General features: G+C 43.7%; 2 protein-coding genes across 31 annotated transcripts in view; one reads left to right on the top strand and one right to left on the bottom strand.

The window, feature by feature from the left end:
- TUB (TUB bipartite transcription factor) overlaps positions 1-7,352 on the top strand; it is an 87,801-nt gene extending 80,449 nt beyond the window's left edge. For all 6 annotated transcript variants that reach the window (XM_077964867.1, XM_002799651.4, XM_028833729.2 and 3 more), the window contains 4 exons: positions 64-181; positions 1,802-1,900; positions 2,126-2,297; positions 2,785-7,352. In XM_077964867.1, the coding sequence (XP_077820993.1) occupies positions 64-181; positions 1,802-1,900; positions 2,126-2,297; positions 2,785-2,918 (523 nt within the window). In that variant the 3' untranslated portion in view covers positions 2,919-7,352. The remainder of the gene's footprint in view (positions 1-63; positions 182-1,801; positions 1,901-2,125; positions 2,298-2,784) is intronic.
- The window catches only part of RIC3 (RIC3 acetylcholine receptor chaperone), a 69,563-nt gene that overhangs the window by 4,677 nt on the left and 44,025 nt on the right, over positions 1-20,861 (bottom strand). For 11 of the 25 annotated variants that reach the window (XM_028832641.2, XM_077960638.1, XM_028832640.2 and 8 more), the window contains one exon: positions 9,636-12,242. In XM_028832641.2, the coding sequence (XP_028688474.2) occupies positions 11,803-12,242 (440 nt within the window). In that variant the 3' untranslated portion in view covers positions 9,636-11,802. 25 annotated transcript variants of the gene reach the window in all.

Below are 20,861 nucleotides of genomic sequence, written 5' to 3'. Positions count from 1 at the left end.
GAGCTGTTCTCTGCTCTGGGGCAGAGGGTGCAAGACTGTATACCGATTGTGCCTTTATTTCAGGTCCAACTTGATGGGCACCAAGTTCACTGTTTATGACAATGGAGTCAACCCTCAGAAGGCCTCATCCTCCACTTTGGAAAGTGGAACCTTACGTCAGGAGCTGGCAGCTGTGTGCTATGTGAGTCCTAGGTTCGGGGGTCTCTGATTTCCAAGGTAGATATGAAACCCAAGACTTGTTGCCTGATCTAGGGCCTATCCCATCCATCTTAGTGGGCAGACAAGGCTGTGTGGAGAAGGGCTGTCCTCTGTGGAGTGATCCTGGCCTAGGACAGGGGCTGTCTCCTCCTGACTTCAGAGCTCACACCACAGCCGGCCATCTACTTGGGGAGCTCAGAAAACCAGGCCTGGCTCTCTGCAGTCCAGGCCAGGAGTCTCTTAGACAGAAGGAGACGGTAGGCCTGGGTTCTTGTCTGTGCATTTCCCAGATCATCCCTCTGGCATGCCAGGTTCTACATGGATTACAGGGCTCTTTGTCATCTCACCGAATGTTCAACCTAAGAGGTAGATCCTATTTTCTTTATAGATGAGGAAACTGAAGCTCAGCTGCAGCAATGTCACACAGCTCAAAAATGACCAAACTGGTATATAAATATAGGGGATTACTCTACCTCTTTGAACCTGTTTCTTCATTTTAAAAATGAGGGGTAGGTATCCCATCAGCCTGGGCATAGGCACTTCTTGGAGGCCAGAAGTAATCCACAGCTACTTTGTATGATCCTTTGGTGCCACCTGCTGACCAGTTTTGGGGAGGCAGCCTGAGTCTTCAAGTTCTTACTGAGCTCCAACTATGCATACTGTTTGAGGCACTGAGGATATGGTAATGAACAGACATAAATGTATACCTTTATGGGACTTAAAGCCCTAGTAGGGAAGACAAGCTATGAAACAGATCTATCAGTGAAGTAAGTATGTTCTTTAAAAACGCTAAGAAGAAAAAGTAGGGGAGGAGGGATAGCAAATGTCAAGGTATGTGTGAGATTTTCAGAATGGCAGGGAGGGCCTCACTGAGGTAGCTCTTGAGTCAAGACCAGAAGGAAGTGAAAAACAGCAGTGTACATGTCTAGGGGACACAGTGAGGGCAAAAGTCCTGAATGCCTGGTATGAAGAAGGAATGGAGTAGACGCCAGGGAGTAAATGGTGAGGCGAGTAAGGTCATGGGGCCACGTGCAGGTAAAGTCACATCTCCAGCTTTTACTCGGAGTGAGCTGGGGAGCCACTGGAGGGTTTTGAGCAGAGGAGAAAGATCATTTAACTTAACGTGCCTGAGCACTGGCTGGTGTGTTGAGAACAGATGGTGGGAAGGAGGAATAGGAGGGCCAAGAACAGAAACCAGGAGTCTAGGTAAAGGCTGTTACAATGATCTTGGTGAGAGAAGCTAGTGGTGAAAAGTGGTGGAGTTCTGGGTATAATTGGAAGGTAGAGCTGATAGAAACTCCTGATGGATTAGAAGTAGGATGTGGAATGGAGGACTTTGAGTGTGACCAAGTAGTTTGCCGCAGTGAATGGAAGAATTGCATTGCCGTGAGCGGAAGCAAGGATGACGCATAAGAGGAGCTAGTTCTGGCAGAGTAGAGATGCAGGAGCTCAGTTCTGGCCGTGTTAGGTTTAGAGAGATGTGTGTTAGACTTTGGAGTGGAGATGGTGGGAACTAGCTCTTCATTTTTATTCCCGTCCCCCCCACCTTCTCCAGTAGGTAAATAGATGCCTCAGGTGGCCAGTGTTGCATTCTCTTTCCCAGGAGACAAACGTCTTAGGCTTCAAGGGGCCTCGGAAGATGAGCGTGATTGTTCCAGGCATGAACATGGTTCACGAGAGAGTCTCCATCCGCCCCCGCAACGTGAGCCTCTACCCTTCACTCCCCTCTTTCCCCATCATCCTAGTCTCTGCATGAGCTTCTAAGGGCAGAACTCCAGCTGATGTGTATATGTGGAGGGGATATCATATGAGAAAGCCCTGTAGGTCTAGGGAAATCTAAGGACCCCCATTCCTGGGATAGATCCCTCTTTGGGGTGGTCATGGTGCCAAAGGCCTGGGCCTGGCTCAGGTGAGGCTGCCCTCCCAGGAGCATGAGACACTGCTAGCACGCTGGCAGAATAAGAACACGGAGAGTATCATCGAGCTGCAAAACAAGACACCTGTCTGGAATGATGACACACAGTCCTATGTACTCAACTTCCATGGGCGCGTCACACAGGCCTCTGTGAAGAACTTCCAGATCATCCATGGCAATGACCGTGAGTGTTTCTGTCCCTACTCATTATGGTCCGTAGGATACCCAAGGCCCTTAGCATAGGGTTCAGCCCACCTACCACTGCCTACACTGGCTAGAGTTTAAGAATGTGAGTTATACAGCTTAGGTTAGATGTATGGAACTTTCTAACCCTAATGACTGGGAGGTCCTGGAAGAACGGTCTTTGCAGCCCTGGTCCTAGATTCTGTGTATTCAGCAGAGTCTCAGGCATGGGAACACCCCTTAAAAGGACTTTTCCTCTTCTCTGTCCCCTGGTGTTCACATGCATCTTACTTTCTTCTTTGCCATCTGCTACCTCTTTGCTGCCACTTCTCCCAATTGGCCTTTGTTTTACTTCCTTTGTGATTCCCCTGGCATCTCCGCTTCTCACTTTTTCTTCCCTCATGTGGTTTGGGTGTCTGTCTATCCTTCCCTGGCTCTACCATTCCTGCCCTGTCCTTTTCTCTGTCTGTGCCTGTGCTTGGCCCCAGCGGACTACATCGTGATGCAGTTTGGCCGGGTAGCAGAGGATGTGTTCACCATGGATTACAACTACCCGCTGTGTGCACTGCAGGCCTTTGCCATTGCCCTGTCCAGCTTCGACAGCAAGCTGGCGTGTGAGTAGAGGCCTCTTCGTGCCCTTTGGGGTTGCCCAGCCTGGAGCGGAGCTTGCCTGCCTGCCTGTGGAGACAGCCCTGCCTACCCTCTGTATATAGGCCTTCTGCCAGATGAAGCTTTGGCCTTCAGTGGGCTCCCTGGCCCAGCCAGCCAGGAACTGGCTCCTTTGCCTCTACTGCTGAGGCAGGGGAGTAGTGGAGAGCGGGTGGGTGGGTGTGAAGGGATGAAAATAATTCTTTCGTGCCCCGAGATCACACACTCCCACCCTTGGGGTAGTAGTGTGTCGTAGTCGTGGTTACCAAGCTGAAGAACCTCTTCAGCTGGGAAGGCCAGAAGAGGCATTAGAGGGAGAGGAAGCACAATGCAGGGCTGCTGTGGCCCAGTCATCCGCTCAGGCAAGGAGTCAGATGGCATCGGGTACTTCAGCAGGTAGGGGCACAGTGAGTGTGTGTATGTATGAAGGCCACGTCAACTTTATGTAGCACAGGGCTTGGTGGCCGAGCCTGGCCCTTAAACAACTGCAGAAAGCCCTTCAACTAAAGAAGGCCTCACCCAACCCTGAGAGAAGTTGGGAGGATGGTGGGGACAAGTAAGTGGCAGGACCCTGTCAGGATTGCAGGTGCCTGGCTCGCAGTGGCTGTGGGAATCAGCTGGTGGCTAGGGTTCTAGCGCATTTGATTTCTCCAGGTTTGCTGTGTCTCACAGAGGCAGTAGGAACCCAATTGACAGGGCTGTCTTAGTGGAGGGGCCTGCAGGACACAGGCTCAGCATGCAGAACTGCATGAACAGGGTCCCTGGATCAGGGTTGTTCTGGGAGTTCTCTCAGCTGCCCCAGGAGCTCTCTGCTGAGCAGCCCAGCACGACCCCCAGGAAATACAGATGGGGTCCAGGTCACCAGCTGACTGCACACAGCTAAGCATGCCTGGGGATCCTGCTGCCAGAGAACCATTCTCAGGCCATGGCATGCTCCTTAAAGAATTCTCTTTCTCTCTCTCTTTCTCTCGCTCTCTGGACCCAACTCTCTCACTGCTGTCAGGCAATATTTTAGAACCACAAGAGATCAGCGGTGGCAGGACCCTTAGGGATCTAGTACAACCTTGTTGCTTTAGGTGAATCACAGAAAACGGGGCTTGCCCTAGGTCACCCAGCTGGTTAATGGCAGCATTAAGAACTTCAAGTTCTCTTGATTTCTTTGTTCCTATTGTCCCCCAAGAAACTAGTATCTCTGGCCTCCTGGGGCCCATTCTGCATGTCCTCCTCACTCCCCCCGATTCCAGAGACTTAGAAACAACAAAGTTGATACATAAGATTGAAACCATTCCAGTAGGAAATCAGGAAGTTTGCTGTTGAAAGTTGTCTGGCTTTTTGCATGTGAGTATGATCCAGGACTGGCCTGTGTCTGGCCCCTCTTTGAGGGCTACTCAGCAGTAGGCAGGCCTTAGTAAGGCTGCCGCACACTTTTTGGTCTAGGTGAGAGTGCATAAAGGTTCTGGGGCTGAGCCTGATAATTCCCTCCACTGCCGCTATTTCTCCTTGGATGGCACCATCCACCTGGCAGGCTTGGGAACTCTAAGCTCAAGCTCTTGCTCATTTGTCATTTACCCTGGTGGAAGCTTCTTGCCCAGATAGAGATCTGAAATCGGTGGGAAGCAAGCAGGGATTGTACCTTGCTTTAGAGTAGATATGTTTCGAAAAGCAAAGTAGAAATTTTTTAAAATATAAGTTGTATTTTAAACATGTTAGGCTTTGTAGGTGAAGGACTTGTTTTGACTTAAGTAGAAGTAATATGCTCTCATTTCTTTGTAATGTAGATTTTCGTATTTTGAATGCTTAAAGCAAGGCATACCTGTTCTAGCAGGATCTGCCCAGACCTCGGCCGTACATCTCTGTGAGAAGCCCCTCCAAGGATTAGCTTTTGCAACATGGTCCAGTTTCTAGAGGGCACTAGAACTTTCTGTGCCAGGGCTGGCGAGTTATCATGGTGCCATCCTCCTTTCTATAGTTCCAGTTTAGCCCTTCCTTCCCTGCCTTTAAGGAGAAGAAATGTGGTGACATTTGAGATGATGGAAACTACATCACCTCTAATGTCAGGTCAAGCTATTTCTCTGGATCTATGATTTTAAGATAAAACAGGCTGGTTCTGAGTTCTGGTAAGACAGAGACCCTGGCGGTAGTGGAAAAATCAGAAGCACAAAGGAAAACTCTTGGCCTCTTCTTTCTCCTGTAGCACACAGAAGAGGGAGTTGGCTAGATCTTTTGGTGGGGTCAGGAAACATGGGCTGAGCTTTCTAGTCTGAGTGTGGAGAAGGGTAACCTCAGCCACAAAGCTCTGTCAGGCATTGAGTGACAAGCCTCAGCAGCTGAGTGCACTCCTGGTGATGCTGGTTTTCCTTGAATACTGGCCCTGGGGCTATGGACGCATGGACTCATAAAGCTGTTGGCACCCCTGGAAACCACCTGGGTTCAGCCTCTCCCACAGTAAGAGTTCTTGCCCTTCATACCCTCTCGCTGGATGGATGGTCCTTGATTAGGCAGGGAATTAATGACAGAATGAGCAGTCCCTAATGGTATTGGGCAGCTGGGAGTTTAGGCAGCTTCTCTGTAACCGCTCCTGGGACCACACCTGAAAACTCTACACCCTCTGCCCCAGAACAATTCTGGAGAGTGGTGAAGTTCACTTTCCCAACTCTTCTCCAAGTCTAGCTTTTCTTTCCTTCTGGCTCCAAGGTGCTCTGTGTCGGTCTGTGTATGTGTGTGTCTGCGTGTCTCTGTGTATATTTGGGGAAAAGGGCAATCAGCAATCAACTGAGGTTCCTTAATTGTGATTATATTCCTGAGAATGAGTAGGAAAGGAATAAGGATGTTATGATCGCCTGTGGATTCTGTCCATTCATTTCATGCTCTTTGAACAGAAGGTATACCTGGGAAAATACCAGCTTTTTCTCTCAGGGTTCTGAGTGAGAGGACACCATCCAAGAATGTTGTTAGCTTTTCAGTTCCCACTCTGCATTGCCTGAAGAAATTGGTATGTTGCACGTATGCTTTTGGTTGAAATTGAACATATTCTAGTGAATGTGCCTTAAAAATCACGACACTAGTTCAGAGGAAGCACATAAGGTCCAGACCTATGGCGAAGACAGGTGTTGGAAGACAGGACTGTGATAGTCAGAAGCTGTAAGAGAACTTTTGGAGCCTGCAGGACATTTACCTCTTAAATAAACTTAGCATTTAGAGGTAGTTCTAAATTTAACAAGTGACAGGGTTGATTTGAAAGAAAAAGGTCCATGCTTTGCTTACAATGGAGTCTGCAGTGAGGGGAGATACTGAGATAGCCATTTCTATGGCTCTGTTATGAAAGCACAAATTCCATCTCCTAGATGGACTTCCTGGTTTTCTCCTACTGCAGTAACACTGGCCTTCCCTTCTCTAATTCCTTACCCCAGCTGCAGCATCCCTGTGTCAACCCAGGATGCCAAGTGGCCCTCAGATTACACTTCTCCAGATAGCTGAATGAGTCTGCTTTCACTGTTACTGGGACCTGAATGATCTGCAGTCAGGGCCCAGAGTTGGGACTTCTGGGCTCTGGTGTGTAGGCTTGTAGTAGCCACCAGTAATAAGCCAAGGGCTGGGCTCTTGTTTGAGTTTATGGCCACCTGGAATTTTCTGTCATCTCAGGATACAGTTGGGAGGGGCAGAACAGACATTATGACAGGTTTGGTTTTTAAAATTTCCAACCAAGTTTGAAAAGGCAAGTTGGTCTTATAGAAAGCACTACTGCACTGAGTAGCTATGTGATTTTGAGCAAACCATGTAATCTCTCTAGGTCCATTTTCCTAAACCACAAGATGAAGATGTTACATTGTCAAAGCTTGCTGTAGGATTCGGGGTGAATGAAAGTTACTCCTTGCTTTCATCACTACCTTTATAGCTCATTACTGTGCCTTTTTTTCTTTCCTAAGACATCACATCCCTCTCCTCTGTGCTCCTGTCCCTCCCTCCCCCTAGCAAGGTCCAGGCAAAGCTGGAGATGAGGCTGAGATCCAGATTTTCTTAGAAGGCAACTTAGAATGGCTAGGAAAGGGAAACCTGACTGCTTGGTCAGGAGGGTGCATGATCTCTTGCTGGGAACACAGCCAGTTTTCACAATGCCTAGAATGTGTGTGTCTATTTGCACAAGTTGTCTTTTCCTATTTTGGAGTGGTCAGACATTTATTTTTGTTCAAGATTATCTGGAGTTTTAGACAAATTTACAAAACTGTGCTTTTATTAAGTGACTTTTTGAATAAACTTCTTTGGTATTCTGGAGCAAATGTATTTATTTATTGGTATGTGCAATGACAAACTTGGTATTTTCCCATGTTGACATTACGTATGTTGTAGAATTTAGTGTTTGTCTAAGTACAGACATATATCAACAAATTAAACTTGAATTGTTTCAACATTTTCGTGTACTTTTTTCATAAAAGGGGGAAAAAAGCCCTGTTTACTTCCTTTTTTCTGTACCTTTCATTCATTGTTTCCTAGGAGCCTCAGGTGGGTAAGTAGGTGGTAATAGCAAAGAGGTCATAACCTCACCAATGACATGCAGGTCAACACTGTCCTCCCTCTGGCTGTCCCTTTCAAGTTTAAGGTTCATCAGAACCACACCCAGAGACTGGAAAAATGGTGAAGTCAGAAGGTTCTTAAGTTAGAGCAGTTCTCTTCAGGGTCTGCTGTGCCACCTGAAGGGGCTGGTGGTTCCTCAGTATCCCCTGTGGGCCTGGCCTTTAGAAGAGAACAGGGCCGTAGAGATGAAAAAGGTACAAAAGACCCAAGCACTTGATTTCTCTGGGCTTGCTTGGACCCTAACCCATTTAAACAGGACTTAGACATGCTTAGGAATCTTTTTTGTTGCAGGGCAGCTGTGGCAGATTTGACAGATTTGAAACCAAAAAGGAAGGGAGGCTATAGTGGTAGCTAGAAGCAGACATGAAAGCTAATGGTCTGACCCAGAGAGGAGGTTATAACTAAAGGCACCCAGAGACTGCAGAAGGGCCCTGTGCCACTCCAGGCAGTCAGGGTAGCCTTAGAGGGTGTCAAGTGTGACATCTCAGCAACACTGGACTTGGTGGTGACGGTGATCATGCTGTCACCAAGCACCTACCATATGCTTTGCCCTGGCACAGACATTTCATAAACAGCATCTTATTCAATCCAAACAGCCCTGTAAAGAGAGCATTTCCCAATTCATGGGGAAACTGGTTCTCTGAGAGGTTAAGGAATGACCTAAGAGGAGAAATTTGGCCTATTTTCTTTGTATAAAAAAAGGGAAATGAACAGGAAGCACATTTTAGAAAAGTCAATGGTCAAGGCAAAGTCATAAATGTATTCATGTTTTTTTCTCAGTATTGCTGAATAGCTAAAGTATTAAATGTTTCTTTGGAACACAAATAGTCCAGATTGAAGAGAACTTTGAGAGTAGGGTAATAAATAAGGTTTGTTTATTCCCCCAGATCTAGAGTTCTGAGGTGACCAAGGGCATTTCCTACCTGAACCACGGCCTATCTCCTGTGGCCTCTGCCTCTGCCCCTGGTGGGAAATAGCATATACAGGATATTCTAAAAAGGAAAGAGGGTTTTGTTTGTTTAGTCAGCAGGTTGAAAAATCTTAGATGGCTATAGACAGAGGTGGCCCTATGTCCAGGATAGTCTTAGTTTATGCCTAACACCTTGGCATAATTACATTAAAGCTCCCTTTTTCCAAGGTGTTTGCATTTGGACCATAAGTTATTTGATCACCCAAGCCATATAAGGTGCAGAGTATGGTTCTCAAAGGCCACTGCTTCTACAGGCCAAATACACCTCCACTCCTCAGCACACCTCCCTGGGCTCAGCTTCTGGAGCTAGTCATGGAGATAATGAAATGGTTTCTTTGTGCTCCCGTTGTGACCAGGAAAGAGGATCTCCTGGCTGCACTACCCACCTGATTTATCAAGAATGATCCCAGATTATGCAGTTGTTTTGTGGGCTAACTGTCCATAGAGGTATGACTTGTGTACTCTGCCACACTGCCCAAAGGCCAGGGGACTGATCAAGTTCCCAGCCCCCTTGTTGTGAGAAATGAAGACCGCAAGAAAAGAAACAGCAGCCCTGGCAACAAAAACCAGTCCCATGATTTTGTCATCCTGGGTTGTATACACACATAACTATCATCCCTGAAGGATAAAATAATTCTGGAAAATCCAAAAAGAATTGTCTGAATTCTAAATAACTGAAAGGTACATCCAAATGTCTGATATATACATACACAAATATATTCCTTATATATAAACCAACCAAGAGCTAGGGCAGGAAGAACTACCATAAGGGCTTAGTACTTCTGGCAGGAATTTCCATAAGCCAATTTTCCCCAAAGACTAACAACACTTTACATAACAGCCTCATCAAAATACTTGAACATCCATGTATTTTCACACCTACTGCTTTTTTCAACATCTCCTTCTGCCAAGAATGTCCTCTCTTCTTTGCCCACCTGAAGAAGTTCTTAGCATGCCTCAAGGCCCACCTCCCAAGAAACTGAAGTGTCTTGGAAATACTTTGGCAAAAACAATTTCTCTTTCTTGTAGTTTTGGGCCCATGTCTGAATTATAGCATAGCCCTTATAATAAAAACATAATTACCACTTAATGAGTGGTTATCATGTATGAGCTAGAACCAATGCTGTTTTACACACACACACACACTGATTTCATTTAACCAGAACTTTTAATACTCTTCCCTTTACTACCCTGAAGCCAAAGCTCAGACCAGTTAAGGAGCCGATCCAAGATTCCACAGCTAGAAAATGCAGGGACAGGCCATGGCTCATGTTTCTCTGCCTGCAGAATTCACAATCTTGAGCCCTCTTATAGAGTCATAGTTCATTTTATCTGTCAGGCTCTCTCTCATTATATTGAGTTTTTTGAGAGCAGAAATTGAGCCTCTGTTCCTAGTACCTAGCACTGAGCAACTGACTGCTAAATGAATGAATTAGCTAGAAGAAAACAGAAGTATTTATCTCTAATAAGGGAATCATATCCTAGGGCAAAAAGGAAATCTGAGCAAGGAACCCAGAGCTCTCCTCATAAATCAACCCCTCATAGTAAACGAAGGGAAATAACAGAAAACAATTTATCAAAACAGTAAAGAGCACCTGTTATTTTTCACCTTTAGTGTACATCTAGATTGCATTCAATACATTTGAAACTGCATTCTTTACAATGTGAAGCAAATGTTCTACACAGAGATAGATGCAATATACTTTCATAAATTCAGTCTTGAATGACTTTTCTCTGTAACTCAATTAACAATAAATGCCTAGTAGTAGCTGACAGATTATCTTACTATGATCCCATACCTTCTAACAGCAGTCTGTATGCTGATGTATGATTTTAAACTATTTTCCCGGCATCTTATTCATGCCAAGCATAATGTAACTCTAAAAGCCATATCTACCTTTACATAATTTCTTAATTTTCCAGTCTTCTACATTTCATGACTGGGAATGTCTTTGGGAATGTGCCCTCTTCAAACTCTCAGGTCTTACATGTAAACTGAATTCACACATACTTCATGATGTAATTCACGGGTACTATCTTGTCTCAAGACATGTGTCAGATGCAGTAAGGAGAAAAGGCCTTTAGTTTGGTCAAAATCTCCCAGGCCTAATCTAGTTGCGACACTCCCCAGCTCTCTCAAAAAACCCAAATATCTGAGTATGGAACATATGGTCTCTACCCCTGGGCGCTGCTTCATTGGTTCTCTGCAACAGACATACTCCAACTTCCCTGTTGAGTTGGCACTTTGTATACAAGATCAGTTCTCATTTCTGTTTCAATTTATGTGCTTTTGAGAACAAATTTCTCAAAGGGTGCAACATTCAGAAAGAGCTTTAGGTAAGGACTGTCCATAAGCGCACAGATTCTCTCCCCAGTTGCTGGCTTCCTGGCCTTCTGAGCTCCTCATGGCAGGAGCAGAATTCACAATCTTGAGCCCTCTTATAGGGCTGCAGCCTCCTCATGGCAGGACCATCCCTGGGCAGGCCTTCCTACAGCTTCAATGGCCTCAAGTCTTGTCTCTGCAAGGCAGGGTCTAAAGTCTTTATCTAAAGCTTCCTCTGTCCACTGAAAACCAGGAGTGCAAAGGTACTTCTGGGCTTGGCAGTTCTGTTAAGCAGAACAGGGGTAAAGGAAGCTAGATATCCAGGCAGTATCAGAGTAAAACAGTCCCCAAACAAGCCTCTGGGCTCATTCTCAGATCAGTGGGAGTCTTCCCTACTCTGGAGAAAAGAGGACGTTTGAGGCAGCATCAATGTTCCTAGGAATACCCTCACTGCAAGGAAGAGGCTTCAGCTCAGAGAGCAGTCTTACCCTGCTCTGGGCCCAGCCCCACAAATAAAATGTTCTCTTTTCCCCAGGGGACTACTAACCTGCTCAAGGCCCAAAGAATAAGGCATCTTGGAGTCTGAAATCTTCATTCTTGCAACCTTAAGTCCTCATCATCTGTAAGCTGATGTTCGTTCACAGGTGAACTATCTGTTACACCTACCAGGAAGAGTCAGACCTTTGCCCCTGAGTGGTTCCATCTGTAACTACAATAGACCAAACATAATTACTTAATGGATCAACTTCTCTGATAGGGGAAAGGCAGGAAGAGAAAGAGCAAAGCTGTCCTGTGTTCACACTAATGTCCATGTTTTACAAGGTGACAGGTGTGTGAGCACCAGGAAGGATACATGATATCCATGATAGTGGCCTGATAGCTATGACACTTGAACACAGTGAAGAAAGTACAGGGCACAGGGCCAAGAAGGAAATCTGAGGAGAGAAAGGTCACCTTGGGACTTGAGTAATGGATACTTCAGACTGGCTGTTTTCACTCTAAACCCTGGGGGTTACGCTTCCTCAGCATGCTGCCTGTATATGCTTTATCGATGTTGATGCCCAACCCTTCATCTCTAAAGTCTTGGGACCACTCTTCTTTAGTGGTTTCCTCTTGCTCAAGGTAGCTATCTGCATTGAATCCAGCATTCTCTGCCAAGACAGCAGGATCCTCGTCTTCATGAAAACAGCAGGAACATGTTTCTGGCTTTGGATCACACGAGGTGACAGAATTATCTTCCTGGGCTCTGGGGTCAGTGGGCAGACTTTCCCAACCCAAATGATCTGATTCTTCCTCTTCTATCACTCCCATTCTCTCAGCTGTTTCTTCAGCAGAAAGCTCTTTTGGGTCAGGGTAATCCACCAAAATTGTTTCTTGCCTACGCTTGATACACTCTGAAAGGTCATAAATTGGGTAAGTCTCTTCAGGGTAACCTAGAGAGAAAAGTAGCACAAAGTATTACAAAGAATGTCTCCTCAAAAAAAATTGTGTCAGGTTCAAAGAGGATTCTCAGGCAGCAGCCATCTTATCCTAATAGATCCACTGAAGACATCTCTTAAGATTCCAATAGTTCTAAAGTTTCACTTGAGCAAATTCTTAGCAATCTGGCTGACTATCCCAATGCTCTGAAATACAAACCAATTCAGATGAAAATCCCTTCTTATGTGTAGGGTGCTTGGGGCAGAGTTAAGTCTTATACCATGTGTTTTTGCAGTACTGATGAAGATTAAACAAACAACGTGAGCCTTTAGTTTAAAAAAAAAAAAGAGGGCATCAAATATCAGAGCACGGCTCCAGGCTAATGTTTATAATTTCTATTTGGAACAATTTCCAAATCTTCCTTGGTGAAGGGGGGAGAGGAAAGGAATGCTAAGCTCTTTGAAAAATACCCCATGAAACTTTCTATTTATCAAAACAATTGAAATAGCTTGCAAGTGTCAAAAATAGAGAGCACTTTAGCAAGACATGCCCAAGATCCCGAAGGACAAGCACTGCATTTTTGGAAGACAGAATTCCTGTTGTTGGCTTCTTCATCTTCACAAAATGGAACAAAAGAAAACAACAAACTGGTAAACAAAATGAATAACACTGGTACTGAATCCCAGCTAGGATAATGAGAAAAGAGAAACTGTTGCCAAATTACCAAACGAAATGAAATAAATCTGTGTCAGCCAAGCAAGCCTGAGCAGCAGATGGGCCGTGCTGGAGCTCACACACCAGTACTGGCACCAGCGGCAGTGATCACGATACAGTGCAGAAAGCTGGAGGATTCAGAACCCATTTGCCCATTATGATAATTGGCAAATTCAACCCTAACGTAAACCACTTTGTGCCTACAAACTGTGACAAATAAGTCTTTTTTGGTGCAATGTAGGGTGTGTGGAGACATTTCTACATTCACTGCTTTTTCTGACTATAAAAATCATACAGACTCATTTGTAGAAAACTTGGAAAACATACAGGCTAATTTAAAAAAGAAAACACAAATCACCCATATCATCACTCATAATAATTTGCTTTTTTCTGGCCTTTTAACCATATAAAACATGTCTTTTCTTTTCTTTTTTTCTTTTGAGGCGGAGTCTCGCTCTGAGACCTGCCCAGGCTGGAATGCAGTGGTGCAATCTCGGTTCACTGCAACCTCCACGTCCATGGTTCAAGTGATTCTCCTGCCTCAGCCTGCTGAGTAGCTGAGACTACAGGTGCATTCCACCACACCTGGCTAATTTTTTGTATTTTTAGTAGAGACGGGGTTTCACCACGTTGGCCAGGCTGGTCTCAAACTCCTGACCTCAGGTGATCCACCTACCTCGGTCTCCCAAAGTGTTGGGATTACAGGCATGAGCTACTGCGCCCAGCCAACATGTATTTTTTTTCCCTTTTTTTAAAAAGAAGGATCATATTTGTGCATAAAAGGTTATATCCTGATGTTTTTCAATTCAACATTATATCATGAGCATCTCTCCATGTCATTAGGCATTTGAAAGCTGGCTGCAAAACACCTCATCATATAGCTACATAACTGACATGATTTACTAGTCCTCTTTTCTAGGACATTTAGATTCTTTCCAATTTTCCCCTATTATAAGTAGTATACAAGTTAAGATCTCTTAATGTAAGTCTATGTCCACTTCCTTAATTCTTTAAGATAGATTTCTATAAATATGAAAACTAGACCAAAGGGAATGGACATTTTAAAAGTCTTTTCTATACTCTGCCAAATTCCTTTCCAGAAGAGTGGTATAAATTTTCAATCTTACCAGTGATATAAAGACTGTCCATCTTATCACACCCTCACCAGCACTCACAGTAGTATGTTAAGAATTTTGCCAATGCAGTCTTTATTCCAAGGCTCAACTTACTGTGGATGGAATGCTAGGTAAAGTGGAGCTTAGCTACACAAGACCCTCAGCCTCCATGGTCAAGGACAGGAGCTGGAAAAGCTGCTTGCTAGTCAGCTCCCAGCCACTGAATGCTTTAAAGAAGTCCATTTGCTGGCATGTCCCTGCCTTCCCACACCTAGAACAAAGCTTACCTTTGAATTTTCATGACTATCTGCTTTAAGAGGGAAGGCCACCCAGACTCAGGCTCTCAGCCTACCCCAACACCAGGCCTCAGTCCAGCTCTGCCTCCCTAGTCATAATGCCTGTACCCACAAACCCAGCCTCCATGCTGGCCCCTGCAGATACAGACTCCGGGCCTACCAAGCATCAGGCCAGCAACTATGGCCCCATAATCCAGTCCCACCCTAGGTTCCAGACAAAATCAGAGCCAGGTCTGCCCATGTAGCCCCAATGCCAAATTGGCACCCCTAACTTCAGTTACCAGGCCAGCACCTGCAGACACAGACTCCAGGCCTGCCCAGTGCCAGGCTAGTCTCTATGACCCCCGCTACTTTCAGGTTGGCCCCTGCATTCCCACAATCCAGCAGACCCTGGGTCTAGGCCAACCCAGTAGACCCTAGCATTGGGCTGGCCCTCAGAACCCCAGGACTGCCCCTATGGACCTAGGTTCTAGGCTGGGGCCTGTGGCCCCAGGACCCAGGCTAGCCCTAATGGACCTAGCCTCCAGACACATCCATCAGACTCAGACTCCAGGCCCATTTCAGTGGACCCAGGCACCATGTTCATTCTAGCATCTGGCCAATCTCTGAAGTCCCAGGCTCAAGGCCCAGTCCAGCCCCAGGTCAGCCCTTGCGGACCTAGGCTTTGGGATAGCCTCTCCGCACAAGATACGAGCTCCAGGCCCATGCCTGAGGATTTAATCAACAGGTACACCCCAAGGGATCCAGGATTCAACCCCAACCCCATGGACTCAGCACCAGGCCACCCTGCCTAAGGACTCTAGCAGCAAGGCCACCTGCAGATCACACCAAATGGCCTATCCAGAATCTCTGGGCATGCTGACTGGTGAATGGCTTTTCCAGACAAAGCCAGTATGCAAAAACCATTCACCAGCATAAGTCCCTGCTTCTTCAAATGCACAGACACAAATGCATAGCCATGAGGATCAAGAACAATCAGGGAAACATGTTGCCACCAATGAACAAAATAAAGCACCAGGAACAGACCCTAAAGAAATGAAGATATGCCTGGGCGCGGTGGCTCACGCTTGTAATCTCAGCACTTTAGGAGGCCAAGAGAGGTAGATCACCTGAGGTCAGGAGTTCAAAACCAACCTGGCCAACATGGTGAAATCCTGTCTCTACTAAAAATACAAAAAGTTAGCCGGGCATGGTGGCAGGTGCCTATAATTCCAGCTACTCTGGAGGCTGAGGCAGGAGAATTGTTTGAACCCAGGAGGCAGAGGTTGCAGTGAGCCGAGATTATGCCATTGCACTCCAGCCTGGGCAACAAGACAAAACTCCGTCTCAAAAAAAAAAAAAAAAGGAAATAAAGACACATGAACATGAATTGCCTAACAAAGAATTCAAGATAACTGTTTTAAGGAAACTCAGCGAACTTCAAGAAAATATAGAGAAACAATTAAAGGAAACCAGGAAAACAATAAATAAATAAATAAATTTACAAGAGATTGAAATTATATATAAAAAATCAAATAGAAATTCTACAGCTGAAAAATATGAGAAATGAAATGAAAAATGCAATAGAGAGTATCGACAGCGAAACTGAGCAAAAGAATGAACCTTTGAATCTAAAGACATTATTTGACAATATACAGTTGGGTGAGAAAAAAAGAATGAAAAGAAAGAAAGCTTATGGGATTTATGGGGCAGCTTATGGGATTTATGGGAACTGGAGTTCAAGAAGGAGGAGAGAGAGACAAAAGGATAGAAAGTTTAAAGAAATAATAGCAGAAAACTATACAAATCTGGGGAAAGTTATAAATATCTGGGTACAGGAAGGTCAAAAGTCTCCAATCAGACTGAACTCAAGTAAGGCTATATCCAGAAGTATTATAATCAGACTATCAAAAATAAAAGAGAGGATGCTGGAAGCAGCAAAAGAAAAAACGTAGATCACATATAAGGGAGTTCTAACAGATTTATCAGCAGAAACCTTAAAGGCCAGAAAAGAGTGGGAAAATATATTCAAAATGCTTATGGAAAACCAAAACAAAAAAAAGGTCAACCAAGAATACTGTAGTTGGCAAAGTTCTCCTTCAGAAATGAGGAAAAAACAAACACTCTGCCAGACAAAAGTTGAAGGAGCTTATCCGCACAAGATCTATCTTATAAGAAATGTTCAAGGGTGTTCTTCAAGTAGAGAGCAAGGGACACTATTTAGTAACACAAATATATATATGAAAGTATAGGCTGGGTGCAGTGGCTCACGCCTGTAATCCCAGCACTTTGGGAGGCTGGGGTGAGTGGATCATCTGAGGTCAGGAGTTCCAGACCAGCCTGACCAACAAGGTGAAACCCCACCTCTACTGAAAATACAAAATTAGCTGGGCGTGGTGGTGCATGCCTGTAATCCCAGCTACTTGGGAGGCTGAACTGAAAACTATAAAATTTTGATGAAAGAAATTGAAGAAGACACAAATAAAATGAAAAGATGTCCTGTTTATGGATTGGAAGAATTGATATTACTAAAATGTCCATAGTATACAAAGCAATCTACAGATTCAATACAATCCCTATCAAAATTTCAATGACAATTTTTCACAGAAATAGAATAAACAATTCTAAAATTCATATGGAACCACAAAAGACCCCAAATGGCCAAAGCAATCATGAACAAAAAGAACAAAGCCAGAGGCATCACAGTGCCTGATTCCCAAATCTACTACAAAGCTATAGTAATCAAAACAGTATGTTACTGGCATAAAAACAGAGACATACAGACTCATGGAACAGAATAGAAAGCCCAGAAATAAATCCACACATTTACGGTCAATTTTTTTAAACAAAGATGCCAAAAAATAAAACATACACACATACACATAGGTTAAACGACAAACACAAAAAGGTCAAAGGACAATCTCTTCAATAAATGGTGTTGGGGAAACTGGATATCCACATGGAAAACAGTGAAATCAGACCCTCATCTCACACCTCACGTTTACAAAAATCAACTCAAAATGCACTGAAGACTTAAACCTAAGACTTGAAACTGTAAAACTACTAGAAGAAAACCTAGGGAAAAAGCTCCATGACATTGGTCTGGACAATGATATTTTTGGATATGACACCAAAAGCCCATGCAACAAAGGTGAAAATAGACAAATGGGATTACTGCAAAAAGCTTCTGTACAGCAAAGGAAACAACAGAGTGAAGAGACAATCTATGTAATGGGAGAAAATATTTGCAAACCATATATTTGATAATGGGTTAATATATAAAATATATAAGGAACTCAACTCCATAGCAAAAGAAAACCTAATTTAAAAATAGGCAAAAACCTATTTTTATAGGTTATTATAAACCTAATTTATAAATAGACACTTCTCAAAAGAAGACATTAAAAATAGTCAACAGGCATATGAGAAAGTGCTCAACATCACTAAACATTCAAGAATTGCAAATTTAAACCACAATATCACCACATCTGTTAGAATGGCTATTATCAAAAAGACAAAAGGCAATAATAAGTGTCGGCAAGGATGTAGAGAAAAGGGAACCCTTATATACTATTGCTGGGAATGTAAACTAGTACAGTCAGTATGGAAAACAGTATAGTGACTCCTCAACAAATTAAAAATAGAACTATCATATGATCCAGCAATACCACTACTGGATATATATCCAAAAGATAAGAAATCAGTCCTTCAAAAAGATATCTGCACTCCCATGTTCACTGTAGCAGTATTCACAATAGCCACACTATAGCACCAATCTGAACATCCATGAATGGATGAATAAAGAAAATGTGGCACATATACACAACAGAATACTACTCAGTTTTTTTTTTTTTTTTTTTTTTTGAGACAAGGTCTCACACTGTCACCCAGGCTGGAGTGCAGTGGCACAATCTCAGCTCACTGCAATCTCCACCTCTTGGACTCATCTCAGCCTCCCAAGTAGCTGGGACTAGGCACATGCCACCATGCCTAGCAATCTTTTGTATTTTGTGGAGACAGGGTTTCACCGTGTTATCCAGGTTGGTCTTGAACTCCTAGGCTCAAGTGATCCACCTGCCTCGGCCTCCCAAAGTGTTGGGATTACAAGCGTGAGCCACCACACCTGGCCTACTCAGCTTTCAAAAAGGAAATCCTGTTATTTATGACAACATGGATGAACTTGGAGGACATTATGTTAACCGAAATAAGCCAGGCACACAAAGACAGATACAGCGTGATTTCACTTATATGTGGAGTGTAAAAAAGTCAAGATCATAAAGAAAATAAAATAGTGGTTATCCGAAGCTGGGGGGATCAGGGAAATGCTAGTCAAAGGACATAAAATTTCAGCTGGATAGGAGGAATAAGTAAGTCCAAGAGATCTATTATATATTGTACAGACTACAGTTAATAACAGTATGTTGTATATTTGAAAATTGCTAACAGAGTACATTTTAAGTGTTCTCACCACAAAAATCCTTAAGTATGTGAGGTAATGCATATGTTAAATAGCTTGATTTAGCCATTTCACAGTGTATACATATATCAAAACATCGATATATATAATTTTATGTATTCATTAAAATAAATAATTTTCTTTTTAAAAGAGGAAGAGGCCCCCTGAGGAAAATCAAATAATAACTCATAAAACTGCTGAGGTAGCCTATGTAAGCCAACATTACTGGTTACTCAAGAACATCATTAAGGGCGGGTGCGGTAGCTCACACCTGTAATCCCAGCACTTTGGGAGGCTGAGGCGGGTGGATCATGAGGTCAGGAGATCGAGACCATCCTGGCTAACACAGTGCCCCATCTCTACTAAAAATACAAAAAATTAGCCAGGCATGGTGGCAGGAGCCTGTAGTCCCAGCTACTTGGGAGGCTGAGGCAGGAGAATGGCATGAACCCAGGTGGTAGAGCTTGCAGTGAGCCAAGATCGCGCCACTGCACACCAGCCTGGGCGCAACAGAGCGAGAGTCTGTCTCAAAAAAAAAAAAAAAAAAAAAAGAACATCATTAAAAATATAAGCAAGCAACAAAAATTCACTGCTCCTATGAGAAAACCAGCAGTTCAAAATGAGGGAACAAAACTAACCGAAACAAACTATGCCAATAGTCTCTAATAAAATAGTGCAGGAAATAGGAGTTAATATCAACCAATTTATGATTGATATTCCCAATAATATTCAAGAAGATACTGCATTGATAAAACCTAGCCAGGCTTCAATTTAAAAAGGGAGCAAACAAGAAATAAAAAGGAGCTATTGAATAGAAAGCCATAATTGTAAATAAAAAAAAAATTAATGCTCAGCAAGAAAATAGCAGATTGGGCGAGGTGCATTGGCTCACTTCTGTAATCCTAACACTTTGGGAGACTGAAGCAGTTGGATCACCTGAGGTCAAGAGTTCGAGACCAGCCTGACCAACATGGCGAAACCCTGTCTCTACTAAAAATACAAAAAAATTAACCGGGAGTAGTGGCGGGCACCCGTAGTTTCAGCTACTTAGGAGGCTGAAGCAAGAGAATCACTTGAACCCAGGCAGCAAAGGTTGCAGTGAGCTGAGATCGCGCCATTGCACTCCAGCCTGGAAGACAGAGCGAGACTCTGTCTCAAAAAAAAAAAAAAAAAAAGAAAAGAAAAAGAAAATAGCAGATTGAAATGGACACGGCTGAAAATCAAATTCATATATTAAAAGTCCAAGTTGAGGAATTCTCCCAGCACAAAGATAAAATGATAAAGAAGTGGAAATTATGAGGAAAAAAGATAAGCTGCATGGCAAACTATCAACAATATCCAATTTCAGAATTACTGGACTTCTAGAACGAGAGAACAAAATAGGGTAAATGGGAGCAATAATTAAAGAGATTATAAAAGAAAATATCCTTTAGCTGAAGAAAGCCTTGAGTCTTCCGATGGGAAGGACTCACTAAATGCTTGACAAAAATACTATGAAAAATCCACACATTCGTACACACTCAGACATGCACAGATTATCTGACCAAATTCAGAATTTTTAAAAGCTGGAGGCATCACGCTACCTGACTTGAAACTATACTACAAGGCTATAGTAACCAAAACAGCCTGGTACTGGTACAAAAACAGATATATAGACAAATGGAACAGAACAGAGGCCTCAGAAATAACACCACACATGTACAACCATCTGATCTTTGACAAACCTGACAAAAATGAGAAATGGGGAAAGGATTCCCTATTTAATAAATGGAGCTGGGAAAACTGGCTAGCTATATGTAGAAAGCTGAAACTGGATCCCTTCCTTACACCTTATACAAAAATTAATTCAAGATGGATTAAAGACTTAAATGTTAGACCAAAAACCATAAAAACCCCAGAAGAAAACCTAGGCAATACCATTCAGGACATAGGCATGGGCAAGGACTTCATGACTAAAACACCAAAAGCAATGGCAACAAAAGCCAGAATTGGCAAATGGGATCTAATTAAACTAAAGAGCTTCTGCACAGCAAAAGAAACTACCATTCGAGTTAACAGGCAACCTACAGAATG

Source organism: Macaca mulatta, chromosome 14 (genome assembly GCF_049350105.2).
Source record: "Macaca mulatta isolate MMU2019108-1 chromosome 14, T2T-MMU8v2.0, whole genome shotgun sequence".
In the NCBI taxonomy this organism is placed as follows: domain Eukaryota; kingdom Metazoa; phylum Chordata; class Mammalia; order Primates; family Cercopithecidae; genus Macaca; species Macaca mulatta.
This window is presented reverse-complemented; position numbering and strand designations above follow the sequence as displayed.